General features: G+C 40.0%; 1 protein-coding gene across 2 annotated transcripts in view; it reads right to left on the reverse strand.

Annotated features, from left to right (window-relative positions):
• The window catches only part of CUL5 (cullin 5), a 75,446-nt gene that overhangs the window by 44,704 nt on the left and 10,742 nt on the right, over positions 1–20,000 (reverse strand). For both annotated transcript variants that reach the window (XM_034758840.1, XM_034758839.1), the window contains exons 2-3: positions 5,644–5,753; positions 724–823 (exon numbers count right to left, since the gene is read on the reverse strand). In XM_034758840.1, the coding sequence (XP_034614731.1) occupies positions 724–823; positions 5,644–5,753 (210 nt within the window). The remainder of the gene's footprint in view (positions 1–723; positions 824–5,643; positions 5,754–20,000) is intronic.

The raw sequence follows: 20,000 nt of genomic DNA on the forward strand, positions 1-20,000 counted from the left end.
TTTTCTTATAGAACACAAATTCTGGCTTTATCAATCTGATAGTCAAGCAAATATTGGTAATTTTTGAAAAATATTTAAAATATCTTTGATCTGATCTCTTTATCTTTTTTGATAGGCATTAAAGGTCTCTTCACTGATAGCTAAATTTAGAATATTCTAGCTACTTCTGTAGCAAGTTAGACAGCTTGCAGATCACATCCCCAGAAATGAATGTTCTAGGCAATAAAAACCAGAACTAGAAAAGGGGGTTTATTGTTCCTTTTCCAGCTCTCTCTCTAATCATACAAAAGAGATCACTTTGATGCTTAACTTTGCCTCAAGTCAAAGATTCAGCAGTAAGTGCTTTTATTTATATGTCAAAGAGGCAAGCGAGTGAAGGAATATTTCCAAGGAGACTCCCTGATGAACAAAAATATTTATCCAATAATGGCCAAATCTCCTCCACAGTATATAACAATTATTACCTCTTTATTCTCAAGAACAGACTGAGAAGTACTTAATCTTTCTGGTCAAGGTAAACACTCAGGATAAAATGAATCGGTTAATAAAAAGTTTTCAGTACAATTGTGATATTCAAAACAAGTTCCACCAATGCCTAAAAGGCAATTTTCCATTGTGTTAGAAATTACTGGAACAAGTCATGTGTGGGATCCAAAGAGGTTTACGATTATACTTTTATTTTTTTAAAAGGACAGTGTAAATTATTGAAGATTGAGAACTTACTGCCTGTGCTTGTTTAATAAAATCAAGGATGTCTTCTTTCAAAGCTTGATGAATTTTTGCTGGACCTTTGTCATCCCACAAGCAAACTGCATGCACATCCCTAGAAAACAGTTTATATATCTTTCAGTAAGAACTACACTTAGAATTTAATGCAGAAATGTACGAAGTCTAAAAACAGTTATATTGAAGTAGTTCCTCAAAGGAAATGGGTGTACATTCCATACACTAAAAATGAAATCCCACCAATACAGTGACTGTTTGTGAATGAGGGCACATGCCCTCCTCTTTTCTAAAAAGCTCTTCATGAACTATTTTGACATGTAATTTTAGGTTTTATCTGATAAACACCCCTGGAAAAAAAAAAAAAAAAAAGAAAGAATAAAATAAATAGGTGTTGATCCAAATCACACCAGAAATGGGTACTTGTATTTGAGGGCTTGTCTACACGGAGCAGTAATGCAGTCTATGGAGGTGTGACTTCTGAAGCACTAAGGGTGTTGCATACTTATTGGTCAGTGTAGGCTTTCTGGTAAGCACTAAAGATTCCCTTGTGTGCTTTAACATAGTGCTTTTGAAACAGTAGTATGCTAAAGTGCACTAGGAAACAATACAGAGAGATTACTCATTACTGTATACGATGAGTAATGTATATAATACACATTATTCATTAGTCTATAAAAAAGAGGAAAGCACCCAGCCTCCCCAATTATTGACATCTACATAAAATGCAAAAATTGCTAAAAATAAACCCTGAAAAATGAAATTCATAAACCCAAAATGATGCCTTAATATTAAATGTAACACTGAAATTTGACAGTCAAGCAGTATAAAGTCAGGAACTGCAGTAACACTTTGTCCTTCACCTTCCATTTGAGTATACCATAGGGGCATCATTAATGTTCATAAAGCACCACTCTGAGGTAGGGAAATAGCCCCATTATACTGATATGAAAGTGGAGACCTAGCAGGTTTAAATGACTTGGCCAAGATCATGCTGTAACTCTGTGGCAGATCCAGGAAATGAGCCTACATCTCCTGACTCTCTGCCCTCAACTAAAAGGTTGTCTGCCACTCCCAACAAGTAAGACGATCTCCACAGCTTCTCGACAGAATGAAAAACTATCATTTGGTATGCACAGATAAACAGCTGCACCAGTATGAACACTAAGGTCCTAGTCCTGCAATTGGAACAACACGGGCAGACACTTATGCCTACATGGAAACCCAATGCCTTTAATGGGAATCCATTGTCCACCTGTGTGGAGCTGGTTGCAAGACTGGGACTTAAATATGCATTTTGAACTTTATATATTTTCCTACAGTGCCTTCTCCAAATGTTCCTACTTAAGTTATCAAAACTAAAAACATTTAAAGGCAGCACATCTTAATGAGAACTAATCCATGCTATACAACCACACACCTCATTTGGACCTGGAAGTACGCAATCAGGCAGCAGAGACAAATAAAGCAAATACTCTACCGTACAAAATGTGTTAAACTACTATAAATAAAGGGAAGTTTTAAAAAAATTGGCAGGGTAAAAAAACTGCTTCTGGCTTGTTTCATTTAAATTAAGATGGTTAAAAGCAGCATTTTTCTTCTGCATAGTAAAGTTTCAAAGCTGTATTGAATCAACATTCAGCTGAAAACTTTTGAAAGAACGACCATAACGTTGTGTTCAGATTTACGAACATTTCAGAATTACAAATAACCTCCATTCCCGAGGTGTTCATAACTCAGAGGTTCTACTGTACTCAGACAAGAAAGAGACTTATTCACTCACATATTACTTTCTGAAGATATTTACCACATAAGTATCAACACTCTTGAGTCTGTTCCTTTGCAAACCAAGGTGGGAACTCCAACTTCTAAAACTACTAATTTGTTCTAAAGGTACTACAACAAGCAGAATCATAACCTAGTACTAATTATTTGTATCGCTTTAGTCCTAGAGGCCCCAATCAGGATTTATGACCCATTGTGCTGGGCACTGCAGAGAGTAAAAAGCAATCTAGTCACTGAATCAGAAAGTAGGCAATTTTGGGGCTCTAATGAAGAGATTTTATGTAGTGAGAAATATGATACCTCTCAAAACAGGAAGAGGATGTAATTTCACTTTATCTGGGGAATATTTTAAGAAATGGTTGGTCAAACCTCCCTTGTAAAGGGGCTTTTATAACACTGACAGATCAAGTCTTAATTCATATCTAGATGCCAAATCTAAGCAATACCATACCATTTAGTGAATGCGTTCAAAGAACTCCAAATATATGACTATCTTGCAAATCTCCTGGATGGCAACAAATTAGAAGCTTTCTAATGTAGCAGACTTGACAATAGTCATTGCAAGCTTTAAAGCACCAATATGCTGCAGTCTAACAGATTCACTCAGATATTTTAAATATGATTCTTTTGGAAACAGCAAAACATACTCATTTAGTACCAAAATAAACAGCTGGATCGCTTTTAAGGAAGTTTTAGTTGTTTTTTTTAACATGAAACATCTGAAGAAGGAGGACTAACAGGAGTGGCATGCAGACATGGGAAAACATCAGCAGAGGGATTGACTGATTAAGATGGGATTATCACCATCTTCTGAAGGAGTCTAGAGATGGTACAAAATGGATCTCTCTCTCTAAATCAACAGTTCTCAAATCTGTGGCTCACGTTATTGTTGACCAATCAGGGTGCTGAGGCCTCATTTCCAGTTATTGCAAAGAGTCTTGACATCTATAGAAGCAGCTGGAAACAAAAGGAGCAAGCCTCCACTAGAAGCCATTCCTATATATGAGGAGAATATGCTTAGGGATTACAGCCGCCAGCCACCATTTGAACCCAAGAGCTGCCAATGGGACTAGTGGTTCCCCCATTAGAAACAGAACATCCAGGGAAGCAAAGGAGAGGTAAACAAGTAGCCAAGCAATAAATTCAAGGAATCAGGGAAAGGACAGTTGTGAGTTGGATGGAGCTGGGGTAGCAGGGAGATCATTAACACATGCAAGGATGGGAGAACAAAACTGGGGGTAGGGAAACACATAATGGGAGAAAAGAACCAGACAATAAGAGAGAAGGGGACCAGGTTACAGAAGCATGTCCAGGCACCTGGTAGGAGGTAGGGGAAAAAGAACAGATGGGAGGAAAGGGAGTGTAAAATGAAGAACAAATGGAGGCTTATTTTCTTTCAAAAGGGACAGGAACACTTACTAAATTAAAAACATCTAAATAACTTTCCTAACTTTACTTTTACCTAGAAGCAATTGCCGTCATTGCCACATTGACACTGACCAATCCTAAGCAAGATGAGAGCTTTTCATGAAACACTCTATGAAGATGTGGTCCCAGCTGTGAAAAATTTCTGAATCGCTGCACTACAGCTTGAAGCTCACTTGTTCAGCAAGCTGAATCACCATTGCCTGGAAATTGACCTTCCTTGTAAGAAATTTGAGCTTACAGATAATCAGGGACCTCAAGAGGCACTTTAGTCAAGAAATGTTCCATGGCATGGGTGGCTTTTAAAAGTGTGGTTCTCCTCTGGAAAGGAAACAAAAATGGCACTATTGCATCACTAATTCCATAACAAATTTGATCCACAGGAACATAAACATTTTTTTTTCCTAATTGCCAGTCCAGCAAACTCAACCTGGCCTTTTAAGAGTCAAGCTGGGCTCTTTCCTTCTCACCACTAATAATAGAGATTCTGCAGGTAAATTATGCCCTCAGTTATATCATCATGAGTCACGTAAAACATGCTATGTCGAGCATCACTTTGCTTCATTACCACCTTTTGGGATACTACAGCCATGTCTACATGGGAAAGTTGTACTGTATAATCTAAGGAGTGGGTTTACACCAATATAGTTACCCTGATGCAAACCCCTGTATAAACACACATTTCTTTAGAGAAGTGGTTTTTTTTCTGCTTAAGAGCGTCTAAGCAGGGTTTAACTATATCAGTTTAAAAGCCAATTAAAGTTAAACCAGTGCAAATTTCCCATGCAGACAAGGGCTAGATCTTTGAATACTCTTCATCCGTTTGAGACCACACTGTCCTCTGATCAGGGTCAGAAAGGAACCAGTAGCTGGAATGTCAGAAGATGCCTATATTCCATTGCAGGAGTTGGTGCAAGATATCCCTGCTGGAACCAATAATTTTAGAACTTTGTAATTAAAACAGGGCCTCCCCAAGATCAATCTTAATTTTTGATCTATCATAAGTCATTTATAATTTCAGCTGACAGAGCAGAGATGGCCTGATTTATATAATAGAAGGTTTATTATCTACTCCTTGTATCATAGTGAAACTGAAATAATAATAAAAAAAGCTACAAGTATAATGCTGCAATCAGTGTCAGGAAAAAAAATCGTATAAGCGTTATGTTTAAAAGTATACAATTACTCCAATTATATCAGTAAAATTGCATTATTATTTCATTTTTCAAGGACGCCACAATCAGCTTAAAGCTAAACCACTTGCAAGTCATATGCATTTATTGTCAGAGTAATACTGTATGAAGTGATTGGTCATATATGCAGACTTTACTGTCAAAGCACTACAAAATATCTAGTCCCCATTTCCAATTAGAGTGAAAGGTTTGCGGGAGGGTACAAAAGAAGCCTATCGTCTTCAGCTGAAGTAAAACAAAATTGTAAAAACAATAAGAAAGTGGTGCTGTTTTTTGTGTTCTATTTTTGGAGGCCTGTGTCTCAGTAAAACACCAACTCTACAAAACTGTATTCAAGAGAAGCAGTGTTACTATTTAATGAAACAGAATTAACCAGTATTTTTTGTTCTCTTATCTTGTAAATGCATCCATTTCTACATGGCCCTCCTACATCTGACTTCTACGTTATAAGCAATATTATAATTTTATTTCCATCCTGTTACCAAAGAACTGGAAGTTAAAAAAAAAAATCACTTACGAAAACAGATCAAACCACTGCTGTTTTGTGACAGATTCCTGGCGTAACAGCTTCAGAACAATGGGGCGCATGAAATCCCATTTGTCTTCAAACTGAAGTGAACCTTTATTCTTTAAAGAAGAAACAAAAAGCATAATTTAAATGCAGATCAAGTAAAAATGAACCTCTAAGTCAATTAGGACAGTTTGAGAGCTTCCACATTTTCTAATACTTCCTTTTACTTCAAGTTAAGGATTACTATAAACAGAAGCTAAATAGTCAAATTAACACTCAATTTTGAGTAAAATTAACAAACAGTTAATTCTAAGAGTTGTGAGGTATGACCTACTTCACAGAATAGATATAAAAGAACAGTTATAAAGTTTTCCATATCTGTAGGTTTCCTATTTAAGATTTTTACAAATAATAATTTATAGTAACTTACACTTAATATGTATGTTTAATACCTAAAAGAATCTTAATTTTGTGATTTAAAATTACTTCTAAGAAGTACAGGCCTCAATGGATTATAGTTCAATAAATATTATGATCTCGTCACAGATGTCTCACATTTCCTTCCATTTGAATTGTTAGATCTACAATATTCAAGTTCAACTAAATTTTTCAAGACAGCGACTGACTTTTTTTTGTAAAATGCCATGTACACCTACAAATTCTGTATTGTATTTGGAGTACATGATGGTCATGCATTCTAGTATATTAGAATGGCCAGTTGTGAATGTTTCATATTTATGTTAATGATTCTAAACTATAAACTTTGTTCTATATGTCACTTGAGATATGGCTGTTTTATAAAATTTAATAAGTGATTTTTAGAAAAAGCTATACATCGATTGTCTTATTTAAGAAGTACAACCTGAACTCTAAATGCCCATAATGTTTCCTAATGTTCATTTTTAATTCCAACACTCTTTAGAGAAAATATGCACTCAGGCCATCCATGTGCATACGAACCCTTGCTTCCCCAGTGAATTAATACAGGGAAGCACTTCTTCATGAAATGCAACTTTAACTCTGAAATTCCCCAATTTTCTAACTTTTTAAAAAAGTCTAAAGTTCTTGTAAGGCACATTTTAGGGAGTCCATGTAAAGTAGTTGTAGCGAACTCTAGACAAAATTTAGTTAAATCTAATGTTATTGTAGTAGTGTTCAGAGGCCCCGTCAGAATTGGAACTCCATTTTGCTGGGCCCTATAAAAAAAACACATACAGAGACAGCCCCAGCCCAAAACAGCTTACATCACTTTCACTGTCAAAAATTTGTATACATTGTATTTTCATAGATTGGCAGTCACCCCTATGTTCCTTGTAGACCCAAGTAGCCAGAGAAATCTAGATTTCCTGATAAGCTGCACATGACACTATTTGCAAAGCCATCTCTTGGTTATCATGAAGTACATATGCCAAGGCTAAAATGCAGAATGGCATTTTCTCTAAGAGCCAGACCAGTGGTTCAAACTGTGGGTTGGGACACCAAAGTGGGTCACGACCCTGTTTTAATGGAGTCACCAGGGCTGGTGTTAGACTTGCTGGGGCCCCGGGGTTGAAGCCCGAGCCTCACCGCCCAGGGCAAAGCCCAGGGCCCACCATCCGGTGCCGAAGCCCAAGGGCTTCAGCCCTAGGCGGCGGGGCTCAGGCTTCAGCCCTAGCCTGAGTGGCAGAGCTCAGGTTACAGTCCCCCCGCCGAGTGCTAAATCCCTTGGGCCTGGGCTTTGGCCCCCCCATCGGGGGCAAGGCTCAGGCTTCAGTCCCCCTTCCTGGGGTCACACAGTAATTTTTCTGGTCAGAAGGGGGCTGCGGTGCAATGAAGTTTGAGAACCTCAGAACCAGACTATTCCCAAGATTAAAACATTTAGTGGAAATGACAGTTCTTTTGAGCTTCCAGCTCAAAAATTCTTTAGCAAACATTAAGATTGACTATTTACCATACTGCATGTCCAAGCACATTCATCCTTTCATAAAACATTTAATCTTTCCAGATGTTGTAATGAATGTTCCTCCTCAGATTGGGTGTCCTTGCTGCACCGCAATCTCATTTGAAAAAAGGAGCATTTTGTTCCCATAGGATGGTTTCCTACCCTCATATTTAACCAACTACTGTCCTTTAGGCTTCTACAAACTCACTCTTAAACTAAGCTGTCCAGGCAGCAAGCTTCTTAAAGTATTAACCAAACAAATGCCATAAGACTACACAGACTGCACTAACAGCAGAGAAAGGGGGAGAGAACAAGGAAGTGGAGGAGTCTCTATACCAAAGGAGCCTCCTTCCATCAGGCTGATTCTCCAGGGGCAGGCACATCAGCATGGCAGCCAGAATCTGCAAGCAGTGCAGTCCAAATGGCCACATTATGCTGGAGGATCTGGATTTTCAAAAGCATCTAAGTAATTTAAACCCTGACCTCTTACACCACACTCAGGTCCTATAGATGCACTGAACCCTAGCAAAAATACAGACTGGGGGGGAGGGCGGGGGGGAGATAAATGATAAGGATATAAAAACAATAAAGGATATTTACTGTACATGTTGTAATCTTGCCTGACCACAGCCCCCGACTTTTTCCAGAAAAAAACAAATTCTATGGGATAGAAAACAAACATTCTTTTAAGAATACAAACTTGGTTTCTGTAGCAAATTCTGTGGCCTGGGAATTGCTGAAGACATGGGGTCTTGTTTGAACTTTCTGACGTCCTAATATACCCACTTAAACAATGGCCTGTGCTATCAACCTATTTCTTATTCTATAATCATAACAATTAGATACAATGATTTACAACTTATTTAAATATAACCTACAAAATTCCACTAATAAAATTTTAACTCTTTGGAAAGTCTGATGTAGGCTTTGTAAGCTGGCCCAATTGACCAGTCAAATAATATCAACTGACTACGTATTTGATCATGGTCAAATATTGTCAAGTATTCCAGCAAGAATGGCCTGATATAGGCAGCAGCCTACTTTTTGACAGCATGGTCGTGCCATCTGTTAGCAAGTCTACTTAAATATCTTGATCATTCACTTTACTATATATGAATGTATGCAGTGTTGTGGTAGCCGTGCTGGTCCCAGGACGATAGCGAGACAAAGTGGGTGGTCCAATAAAAGATATTACCTCACCCACCTTCTCTCTCTCATATACTAATGTCACCTTTTGGAGAAAAAGGAGAATCAATTGAAAGTTGAGCATCTTGATTGGCTGCAATCTTCTAGCATACAAACAAAGATATACATACAATATTTGTACTAGGCCATCACTGCTGTGACAACTGCGCCAATTTTGGCAATATTTTTGTGATTCTGTGTATGCCTTATTTTTCTTCTGTGCTTTGCGCTGAGTATAAAGGCTCCTGCTTTTTCTGCTCTGTTCCTCCTCCTGAGCCTGCTTAAGAATCCACTATATTTGCTGCAGAAAGGAGTCGCCGCCTCTCCACCTCACCCTCCATGTGATCTGGGAGTCTGCAAAGGTCCTGGGGATGGGGGCAGCATGCCCAAAAACATTTTGATGGGCTGGAATTTTCTGGAATACCAGAAGTTAGAAATCAAACTTAGTGGCTACTGATGATTGAAATATGAGAGATACTTCATAATCTAGAGAGCATTCCAGAAGTAGTGAGACATTAACAGTGACATAATAAATTATACAGTCAAGGAAAGCCAAAATCATTTGTATGGAAAAACTGTTCAAGCTAAGTGCAAGTTCTGTTCTTCTGAAAGCGTGACACATAGATAGAATGGAGAAACATTTGTTGAATTCTTGTGATGTTTGTCGACCTATTGTCAAATCTAGATTATTGCACTCAAACAGAAAGAAAGGGAAAACCAGTCTGGAACAAAATTTGCTTTCTTCTTTGCATTCTCCTCTAACTTCATCTTTGGCAGCAGCATCATGAAGCATGGAGTCTTTTGTTGAAGATAGTGATATGAATGACAATGAAAGTGAAGCCAATTCCATTTCTTCTAATAAGAATTTTACTACTCCATCTGCTTCAGCACTGAAAACTCCTTACTCCTGGAAAGCCTTCAGATGTCCATCAAATTGGGATCAAGAGATTTTTTTGCATGCAATATCCCATGACCAGAAACACGAACTTGACCATATGTATGCTAGAGGTATTTATGCCAGTAATACACCCACCATTTCATATAGTTTAAAATCCTTATATGCTAGAATTTTTTTCACAAGCAGTACCCAGTTTACAAAATATGGTTTGCAGAATGTCTTCTGAATGCCAAAGTGGACCAAAAAGAGTTGGCATTTTTACTCCATGATGGCTGGAGCACTAATCACAATGAGGGTGTTTTCAACTTCATAATAAACTTCACAATCAGCATTTTATCCATCCCAATGCACAGCTAAGCATCAACACACTGCCCAATATATTGCTGACCAGTTTAAAAACAACAAACTGGGTCCATGGAAGATTATGACACTAATATGAAAGCTGCTTGGGTTTTATTGATAAATGAGTATTCACATCTTTTATGTTACAGACATGCAACCCATGTAATGCAGCTTTCTGTTAGCGATGTTCAATATCTGACAACTTTCTCATCATGTCAGGAGAGAAAACACACTAACAAGTTTTTTGTTTTTTAAAAGCCAAAATACCAGCAGTCATTTTTTACCATTACACCTCTACCCTGATATAATGCAACCCGATATAACACGAATTTGGATATAACGCGGTAAAGCAGTGCTCCCGGGGGGGCAGGCTGCGCACTCCGGTGGATCAAAGCAAGTTCAATATAACGCGGTTTCACCTATAACACAGTAAGATTTTTTTGGCTCCCGAGGACAGCGTTATATCAGGGTAGAGGAGTATTTACTACAGCACTCAATTCATCTACACTAAGTAAGCCCTGTCATACTTAAGGGGCATCTTCTATTAAATGTCTCAAAAATCTTCAGATACTAACAGCCTTCTAGCAATCAGCTGCTGTTCCAAAAGGGGTGGCTGGGTATTGCTCCTGAGTAATCCGCACTGACATTCTTGATGAGGAGATCTTTTGGATGCAAAACTCAATCCATTCAGAATATAGAAAAATGATCGTTCTACATTGTCTGATGCCGAGAATAAGCTCCTAAAGGTTAAGAAACATTTGTGAGAATACTGAACAGCCCACTTACAAAAGCAGAAGAGAAAAAGATAAAACCCAAAATAATAGGATTGAAAAAAATCCCTCCGTGTAATGCTGCCTACCTTCTTGATCCACACTCCCAGGACCAAGACCTTTCTGATGATGAATTTGATTCAGTTTGTAACCTTGTAGTGACTGTTGCAAATTTTAAAAGATCTCCAAGCGACCAAAATTCTGATGGAAGTAGCAAATTATAAAATAAGAAGCAGCTTGTTCAGTCGTAGAACACTATGGAGTACAATCCCAGCAGCTGAATCAAGACAGTTTGCTACTTCATCATGATTGAAACGGTGGGGGTCTATTTTGCACTCTAGCTATAGTGGCAGTAATTCTTTTAACACTATATGTACTACTTCATGTATGGAAGAACGTTTTTCAACTTGGGGAAATCATACATTCAAAATCCAGAAATCGACTGAAGACCTCTAGTGCTGAGAAGCTGGTGACTGTGTATCAAAATTTAAAATTAGAGAAGAAAATGGCAGATGAAGCGTTGACTCAATATTGATCAGATGAAAAGGAAGGAGGAGGTACGGATGAATTTGATGACAACAAAGATATAGATGAAGCAGCTGAAACCAAAAAAGAAAAAGATAATGAAAAGTAAGATGCATCTCGAGTTGGTCTGTTGCCTACCTAGCATAAGTGCATTTTAAAATTACTTTTCTTTTATTGTTATGTATTATTCCATTTCTGTTTAATTTCTTTTGTTTTGTAACTGTTCAGTTTTTTCTTTCATTTTTTAGAAATTCATTATGTTTCATATTTTTCTGAGTTAGAATAACTAGTTAAGTGCCATATATACTCGTTCATAAGCCAAATTTTTTTTAGTAAAAAAGGGAAGCACCAGAGAAGGGGGTCAGCTTATAAACGGGTATAGAGAGTAAGAGGCGGGACACAGCCCCTCCCCACAACAGAGGGAGCAAGGAGAGGCAGCACAGTCAGAAGGGAAGAAGCAGGGCAGAGTCTCTCCACTTCTGGCCACCCCTGCTCTCCCCCCAGCCTCTGAAGCAGCTGCAGCTCTGGGGCTGGCAGGCTGCAGCCGCTGGGCCCGGCCGGCTAGAGCACGCTGCGGCCCCGCCGCCCGGCCTGGCCTGCTGGAGCAGCTCCAGCCAGGCCAGATAAATCCTCCCCTGGCCCTCCCCAGATAAGGTGGGAAGGGATAGGATCGGGAGAGTGTGGGGGTCCCGGGCTAGGGGCGGGTCATGTGGGGGGTGGTCACCGAGGTTACTCCCCAGACCCCCAGCTTCTCCCCCCAAAAAAATTTCCCCACCAGTTGCTGTCCCGGCCCGTCAGGGTAAGCAGCTGGCATGCCGGGACACTGTTTACTTTGGTTTACCTCCGTGCCTGTGGACACTTGAGGTAAACAAACCGTCTCGGCCCACCAGCGGCTTAGCCTAATGGCCCGGGAGCCAAAGTTTGCTGACCCCTGAATTATAGGGTTGGCTTATGAACGGGTCATAAAAATTTTCCATTTTTACTTATCCATCTTGGGGGGAAGGGGATGTCGGTTATAAACAAACTGGCTTATAATAGAGTGTATACGGTAACTTTTTGTAATTAGGCATAAGTATATCTAAGACTAAGACCATTGGAGACCTTTTTGTTACTGTTCTAATAAATTAGAACTTTAAAATATTTCATAGTTTTTGACATCGGTCAAACATGGGTCAAATTATTGTCAGATCAATTGACCAATTATTTTTGGACTGATCAAATGCCCCACCCTAGTCTGAAGTAGGGACAACTCTCTTCTTGAATTCCACATAGTATCTTTGAAAATCACGAACCGCATGGTTCTTCCTACTTCGGTTCAGTTTTCTTAAGTCTGTTGGACAATCACAGGTAGCCTGCTTAAATATTTTCTTGTTCCTATGGCAAGATTTCAACTTCTGTTAGCATTTCTGGTCCCGATCAGCTGCTCTCGCAACAAGATAACAGACTTGACAGACCAATTGTTTAATAGAGTAGGATTTGCCATCATAAACTTGTGTTTGCACTTAGAACTTCCTGAAAATAGGCAGGTTTAAAACAAATAAAAGGAAGTTCTTCTTCACGCAGCGCACAGTCAACTTGTGGAACTCCTTACCTGAGGTGGTTGTGAAGGCTAGGACTATAACAGAGTTTAAAAGAGAACTGGATAAATTCATGGTGGTTAAGTCCATTAATGGCTATTAGCCAGGACGGGTAAGGAATGGTGTGTCCCTAGCCTCTGTCTGTCAGAGGGTGGAGATGGATGGCAGGAGAGAGATTACTTGATCATTGCCTGTTAGGTTCACTCCCTCTGGGGCACCTGGCATTGGCCACTGTCGGTAGACAAGATACTGGGCTAGATGGACCTTTGGTCTGACCCGGTACAGCCTTTCTTATGTTCTTATGTTCTAAAAGATTTAGTTCTGGGCTGAAACTTCACAAGTATGGTATTAGTCCAAAGGTGGGTGTTTTGGTAAGTGGAGAAAACCCTGTTCAGCCATTAGGATTAAGAGAGGAATAGGAATACACTTTTTTGTTTGTTTTTTAAAGCAGGAGAAAACAACTGTTCAGACTTGTTTGAAAATAAGAAACAAATGCAGCTGAACTTTAAAATCTCATGCTTTGCACCTGGCTGTATGAATAAGAATAACTTCTTTTACTAAGTGTGGTGAAATATAGCTAGGACCTGAACATGTAAATCAGATAAATAAGTGTAACAATGATTATCTTGTAAGTTTTAAGCATATATAAAATTAAATGCAGTTTTAAATGTAACATACAATTAGAATTAACACATCAACAAAAAGGGCTCTCTGCCCAAAGCATCTCCCTACGCTCCCCCTCCAGAAAAAACCTGAATGAATAAAATCAGCCTTGAACCATGTCCCCAAAGCCTGGCACAACAAGGTGAGGCAATTCCGGACACAATGGTCCTCCACAGCCTCCCTATCACCAATCCTCAGCTGTCACATCTGAGGAAAGTTAGCATACAGGCCAAAATAGATCTTAACTGCCATGCTGGCTCATAGGAAAGGAGATTAAATCAACACCAAACCTATAGCAAAAATGAGAGCCCTACTTTCTAGAGACATGGCTACATCAGCGCAGCTCCACCGATGCAGGTGTGCTGCTGTAGCACTGCTAGCTAGTGCAGACGCTCCAAGTCTATGGGAGAGCTCTCTACCATGGACTTAATTACTCCAGCCCCTGTGAGTGGCAGTAGCTATGTCAGTGGGAGAAGTGCTGACCACACCACCGCTTAGATTGGTATAATTTACATCACTCGGGGCGGGGATATTCACACCCAAGCAACACAATTTATACCGAGGTAAGCTGTATTGTGTACATAGTTGTTTTAAACACAAGGAATATATTGCCTAGGCTAAGTAAGCAAATAAGTAGTACTGGCTGAACTTTTCAAGTGGTTGTCAAGCATAGATCCACGTAAAGTGCATCCACACTACAGAGAAACAGCTGTAGTTGCAATCCAATAGGAAAGAGACTCCTACCTGGAAGCACAGTACAGTACCTTACAGAGAAGCCTAGCATTGTCTTCCATTCCCAACTGCTAGAAAGTAGGGCACGAGACCAGGAGAAGCACTGGGCTTCCCACCAAAGCAATGGCTCTGGACCCTGCTTTTGAGTACTTGAGTCTCAGACTTTAACCAGGGCTCCCCGTATTCTGTGATGAAATGGAATTTACTCCTTGTTGCGGAATGGCACTCCAGAATGGCAAAATAGCACTCCAGGCTTTCATTTAAAATAAGTATTTCCAGTTCTCAGTTTTGTGAAAAAAATCATGAAATTGTGACCTGAAGTCTGCAGTATTGTCTGCCTGAATCTACAGACAGCCTGAAACAGTAGCTCTGAGAGTTATGAACTACCCCATATTCATTCACTGAGGTGGTGAATAATAATGTAACAACCACTTTTAAAAAAAAAAAAATAAGTGTATCTAATGTTCAGAAGAAATAGCCAGATTATTTCGACAATGCAGCTAAGTGTTAATACTGAAGTCTGCAAAAGAGAGTGTGAACAATGCAAATGATAAAGAAATTTATTTAAATATAAAGGGTGGCTATTACATTGATTGTATCATTTGTTGTCACATATATATTCTTCAATACTTCATTTTTTTTTAAATTTACAGAAAGCTTCTGCAGAACTTCCAATCACCCAAGCGGTACAGAATGCCAGGACCTTGCTGAAGGCTTAGATTCATTCTGCTGCAGAATCCATCTGGCTGGCATGGCCCTTTACCTTCAGGTATCGAATACATTGTGTCTCCTCCCATACACACATCACAATGATACTTAGAAGGAGGGGGGAAAAAAACCTTATCCTCCCACACTACTGTTTCCTGCCTACTGCAAAAAGCCAGGGAGTCCTCCTCACTCTTCCTCTTCACCAGCCTATTTTTGATCCTCTTCCCATCTGTCTTCCATATTTTCACTAGTCATGAATTTCCAGAGCAAAAGAATGATGTTTACAAAAATGTGTTGAGTTTCATTGCCATTTAAGAGCCCAATTCTGTACGCCACAGGCAGAGAGAACTACAAATGGAGAGAATTAAGGGTTTTGCCTGAGGAATGCAGCATTAGGCCTATGGTTCTGAGCACTAGTAAAACCCATGAGACCTTTGTAATTTTCATTGCTGGCGCTGAGGAAAGACACTATCAATATAACACAATTCCTTGCTGCGGAGAGTGTATGGGTACAGAAGCAGACACTCCCATTACAAGGGGCAGGAAAGAGGGAGCAAAGGGAAGACTGAAACCTTGAGGCTGCTCCCAGCCTCCCTCAGAATAAGCCTTGGAAAAGCCACTTGCCAGTGGTGAGCACAGTATGTTCCTTGGTGATTAGGTCACTAAGCCAACAATTTCTGACAGATGTAAGCTTATATTTATATAAAGTTTCTAGCCTTCAGAGTTTCTTAAAATAATCTTCCAAATCTGAATCCATCCAGTACGGGCTACTGAATCAGCAGACCGACAGTTCCAATGCCTTTGCTGCAGATCCCAGATTTCACAAGCATTAGCAAAGTGAAAATGTCAAGGCTAGCTATTTTTACTGTTACTATCCAGAATATACAGTTGTGAAACTAATAATCATGTCAATTTTATTCTAAATACTGCTTGGGAAAGCTCTGACCGGCAACCAAGACAAGTGCTGGGCTACCTGAAGAGAAGAGTTCACCAACCCAAAAAGTCTGGTCTTGTCTACACAGGAAAGTTTTATCAGTATATGTTTTTCCAATATAACTATACCAAAATATGCACCCACAACACTTTGTTGATGCCCGCTTAGACTGCTTCCCATGTTAGTGTCCAGACAGCTCTGTGCTTTTTCAAAATAACCGCACCGCATTCTGAGCAGATTTTCCCATGGTGCAATGTTCCACCACTAGCCTATGCATTCTGGGTTTTTTCTTGCACTGCATTGTGGGATTCCTACCAGAACCAACTGGAATTCTGGGATTTGGGAGTCATATTCACAGAGGAATTCACCCTTTCAAAGAGGGAGGGTGTGTACACTACAGACTCTACAATGGCACAGCTGTGCCACTGTAGTGCAGATGGAAACGATTTTTCCATAACCTTAGTTAATTCACTGCCACATGAGACAGTAGCTAGGTCAATGGAAGAATTCTTCCTTTGGCCTATCAGCGTCTATACCGGGACTTTGGTCAGCTTAAAGTCTCTCACAGGTGTCAATTTTTTACACCCCTGACCTAAGTTGACCTAAATTTTAGGTATAGACGTGACTGGAGAAGTTAATTCTGGTTGTTTCCTCACTTAAATAGTATTACTTCCATCTAACATGCAAGTATCTGCAGACAAATTTTATTTGATTTCCAATCATAGTATGAGGAATGGCTAATAACATTACTATGCAGGTCCAATGAGATGATGAAAGAGCTGAGCATCTAGCATGTTCATGTAAATGCACACTAAATTGAAATCACCTCAGCAGTTTGACACAAAACAAGGAAAGATGACAAAATAAAACCCTACGAGTTCACCTATGAGAGAGATCTCCAGACAGATAATCCATCACACAATGCTATCCTCTGGTTCTTCTCAAAAAGAAAAGAACCAAGCCACTCAAGTGCTACCCTGGCTATCTCTGCCAGGTTCTACAGTTGACACAATCAACTGTGGTCGATGACAGGATCAAAAGCAGTGATGGACCTAAGTTAGCAGAGACATTTGATCTCTGTTCATCACCAGAAGGAAATGATAGACCAACAAGCCCAGCATAGTCTCCATAACACACATAAGACTGAAGGGGGTAAAAAAAGTTCACATGTGCCAGAGTGGCAGTATCACAATCTCCTCAGTAATCTTCCCCACTTTCCATCCCCCCAAAAACTTTAGAGACAGGGCAAGACTGTTAGCACTGAGAGATTATTTTTTGTGTAAGGGCCTTAAGAATAATTTATTTGAGAGATGCTCACCTTGCCTTCCCAAAGGGACCATATATTAACACCTTCTCCCCCCGTAAGTTGCTATAATTGTCAAAGTTTTGGACATGTGGCAGCCATTTGTAAGGGAACAATAAGGTGTAATAAATGTGGAGGAAATCATTCCTATGAGAACGGTGTAGAAGGGACAGAACCTAAATGCAGCAATCATGGGGGGAAAGCACAGTGCAGAATATAAAGGATGTGCAGTAGCAAAACAAGCTAGCGAAATATATTTAGAATTATTTTAATTTTTTGTATGTGTCATAAGTAGAGGCTACCAAAAGGTACTCACTGCAGAAAATAGGAAGAAAAATACTCAAGAAATTGATGGGCAGCAGAACACATCTCTGGTCAGGGAGGAGCATATGAAAGGAATAGGAGATGATGTCCTGCTTGTAAGTAAAGAGCAGTTTATAGCGTTCATTATAGAAATAATTAACTGAATCTTGCAGACAGGAAAAAAAAACCGTGAAATGATTAAAATCATAGCAAAATCAGCAGAAAGATATCTAAAGATAGACAACCTCTCAATAGACCGCATTCACATGATTTTAAATTAAAGCAATAATACATCTTAAATAACATGGTCTTAACGATCCTTACAGATGGAACGTGCATAATTTAATAATGCAGTTAAGAATTGGGGAAAAAAGCCTAATGTAATATGTGTGCAAGAAACATGGCTAATAAGTAAACCTGTGTTAAATCTACCAGGATTTGATATGTGAATTGTCACTTACAACCCCACAATGGAACCCATATGGGGCATCATCAAACAACTACAACTCGCACTCGATGAGGACCACATTCCTGAATCTCCTCTTCTGGCCTTCAAACAACTCCCCAACCTCCTCAACAGAAGCAAGATCCCCACAAACCAGGATCCAGTAACTCAAAGCAGAACCAGATGACGTATCTGCATATCTGTCCTACACATACCTATGTGGTGTACCTCATCCAGTGCACTAAATGCCCCAACAACAACTACACGCGTGAAATGAGACAATCACTATGCTCTTGGATGAACTCATGCAAAAAAAGGATAAACAAAAACACTGTATCAGCTATGGATGAAAGCTTTTCACTGAAGTGATCATTCTATATCTGACCTCAGACCTCGTCCTTAAGGCTGTGTTTGTTACAGAGGTCACGGATTCCGTGACTTTCTGTGACCTCCGTGACTTCTGCAGCAGCCCAGTGCAGCTGGTCCCGGGGCTGCTTGAGCAGCTCGGGTGGCCCCTGGGGTCAGTCACACTGGCTGCTGCTGGGGCAGTCTCAGGGGCCCCCTACCCCCAGCAGCAGGAGTTTGGTGGGGCACCCTCAGGACCACTGCTTACTGGGGGGAGGAGAAGAGGTTCCTCTCCCTCAGCTCCCCTAGCTCCTCCACATGCTGCCTCTGCTGGCAGCCGGGGACCACCCCTGCAGCTCCCAGCCAATGGGAGCTGCAGAACTAGGGCTTGGGGCCGAGCAGGGGCAGCTGGGACTGCCACTTCCCAGGAGCTGGGTAACGAGCCTGCCCTAGCCCCACCGCCAGTACCCACGGTGCTCTCGAGTCCCCCACACCAGTTTTAGTCAGAGGTATTTTTAGTAAAGTCATAGACAGGTCACGGCCCGTGAATTTTTGTTTACTGCCTGTGATCAGTCCACGACTTTTACTAAAAGTACCTGTGACTAAAACGTAGCCTTACTCGTCCTCAAAGGAAACCTGCACAACTCCTTCAAAAGATGAGCCTGGAAGCTTAAATTCATAACTTTGGTAGATACTAAAAATCATGTACTGAATAGAAACACTGGCTTTATGGCTTATTACAACTATCTATAACCCACTAATCCCCACTCCAGCCCCCAGCTTTCCACCCCCTGATGACTGGAGAGGTGTTAATGGGCCACTTCACCTTGAATAGTCTCTTGAAATATGTTATCTACTTATGTTAAACAATCGGTTCCACCTTGTATTTAGCTGTGACACAGAGTACATTTTCCAGACCTGAAAGAGAGCTCCGTGTAGCTCAAGAGCTTGTCTCTCTCACCAACAGAAGTTGGTCCAATAAAATATTACCTCATCCACCTTGTCTTTCATATTCTGAAACCAACAGAGCTACAACACTAGATACAAATACATGGACTAAGGATAGAAGACTTAAAAGTAGATGTGGAAAAGTCAAAAATAAATCACTAGAGAATTTCAAGTCAGGATATGATTGGAGATTTAAATTCTCACTTGCAAAAAACTAAGGAAATGTTTTTAAGCAGGAAGAAAATTAGGGAAGACAGGGACTTACTTCTTTATGGTGAAAAAATTCAGATAGTTCAAAAGTTTATATTTCTAGGAGCAGAGTTTAATAATAAATTAACTTGGAAAGGTCACAGATAAGGTGCAAAAAAGTAGAATGAACTTACTTTAAAGTGTTGTTGGAAGCAAATGGGGTGCAAATAAGAAGGTATTAATAATGTATTATTCTTGAGACTAGTTTTAGACTACAGATATCAAGCTTTTGGTTCAGCCTCAAAAAAAAAAAAAAACACTCTGTGTTGCTGTAAGCTCTCCGTATAGCCGCTCTAAGCTAAGGTAGAGAGCTCTCCCATCAGCTTAATTACTCCAACCCCCGCGAGTGGCGGTAGCTGTGTCAGTGGGAGAACTTCTCCTTCAGACACGGCACTGTCCACACCCACCCTTAAGTTGGCATAAGTTATGTTGCTCAGCAGGGTGGCTAATTCACATCTCTCAGAGACTTAATTTATGTCATCTTAAGCTGAATTGTAGCCATAGCCTAAGGGCAT

This window comes from Trachemys scripta, chromosome 1, assembly GCF_013100865.1.
Source record: "Trachemys scripta elegans isolate TJP31775 chromosome 1, CAS_Tse_1.0, whole genome shotgun sequence".
Classification (NCBI taxonomy): Eukaryota; Metazoa; Chordata; order Testudines; family Emydidae; genus Trachemys; species Trachemys scripta.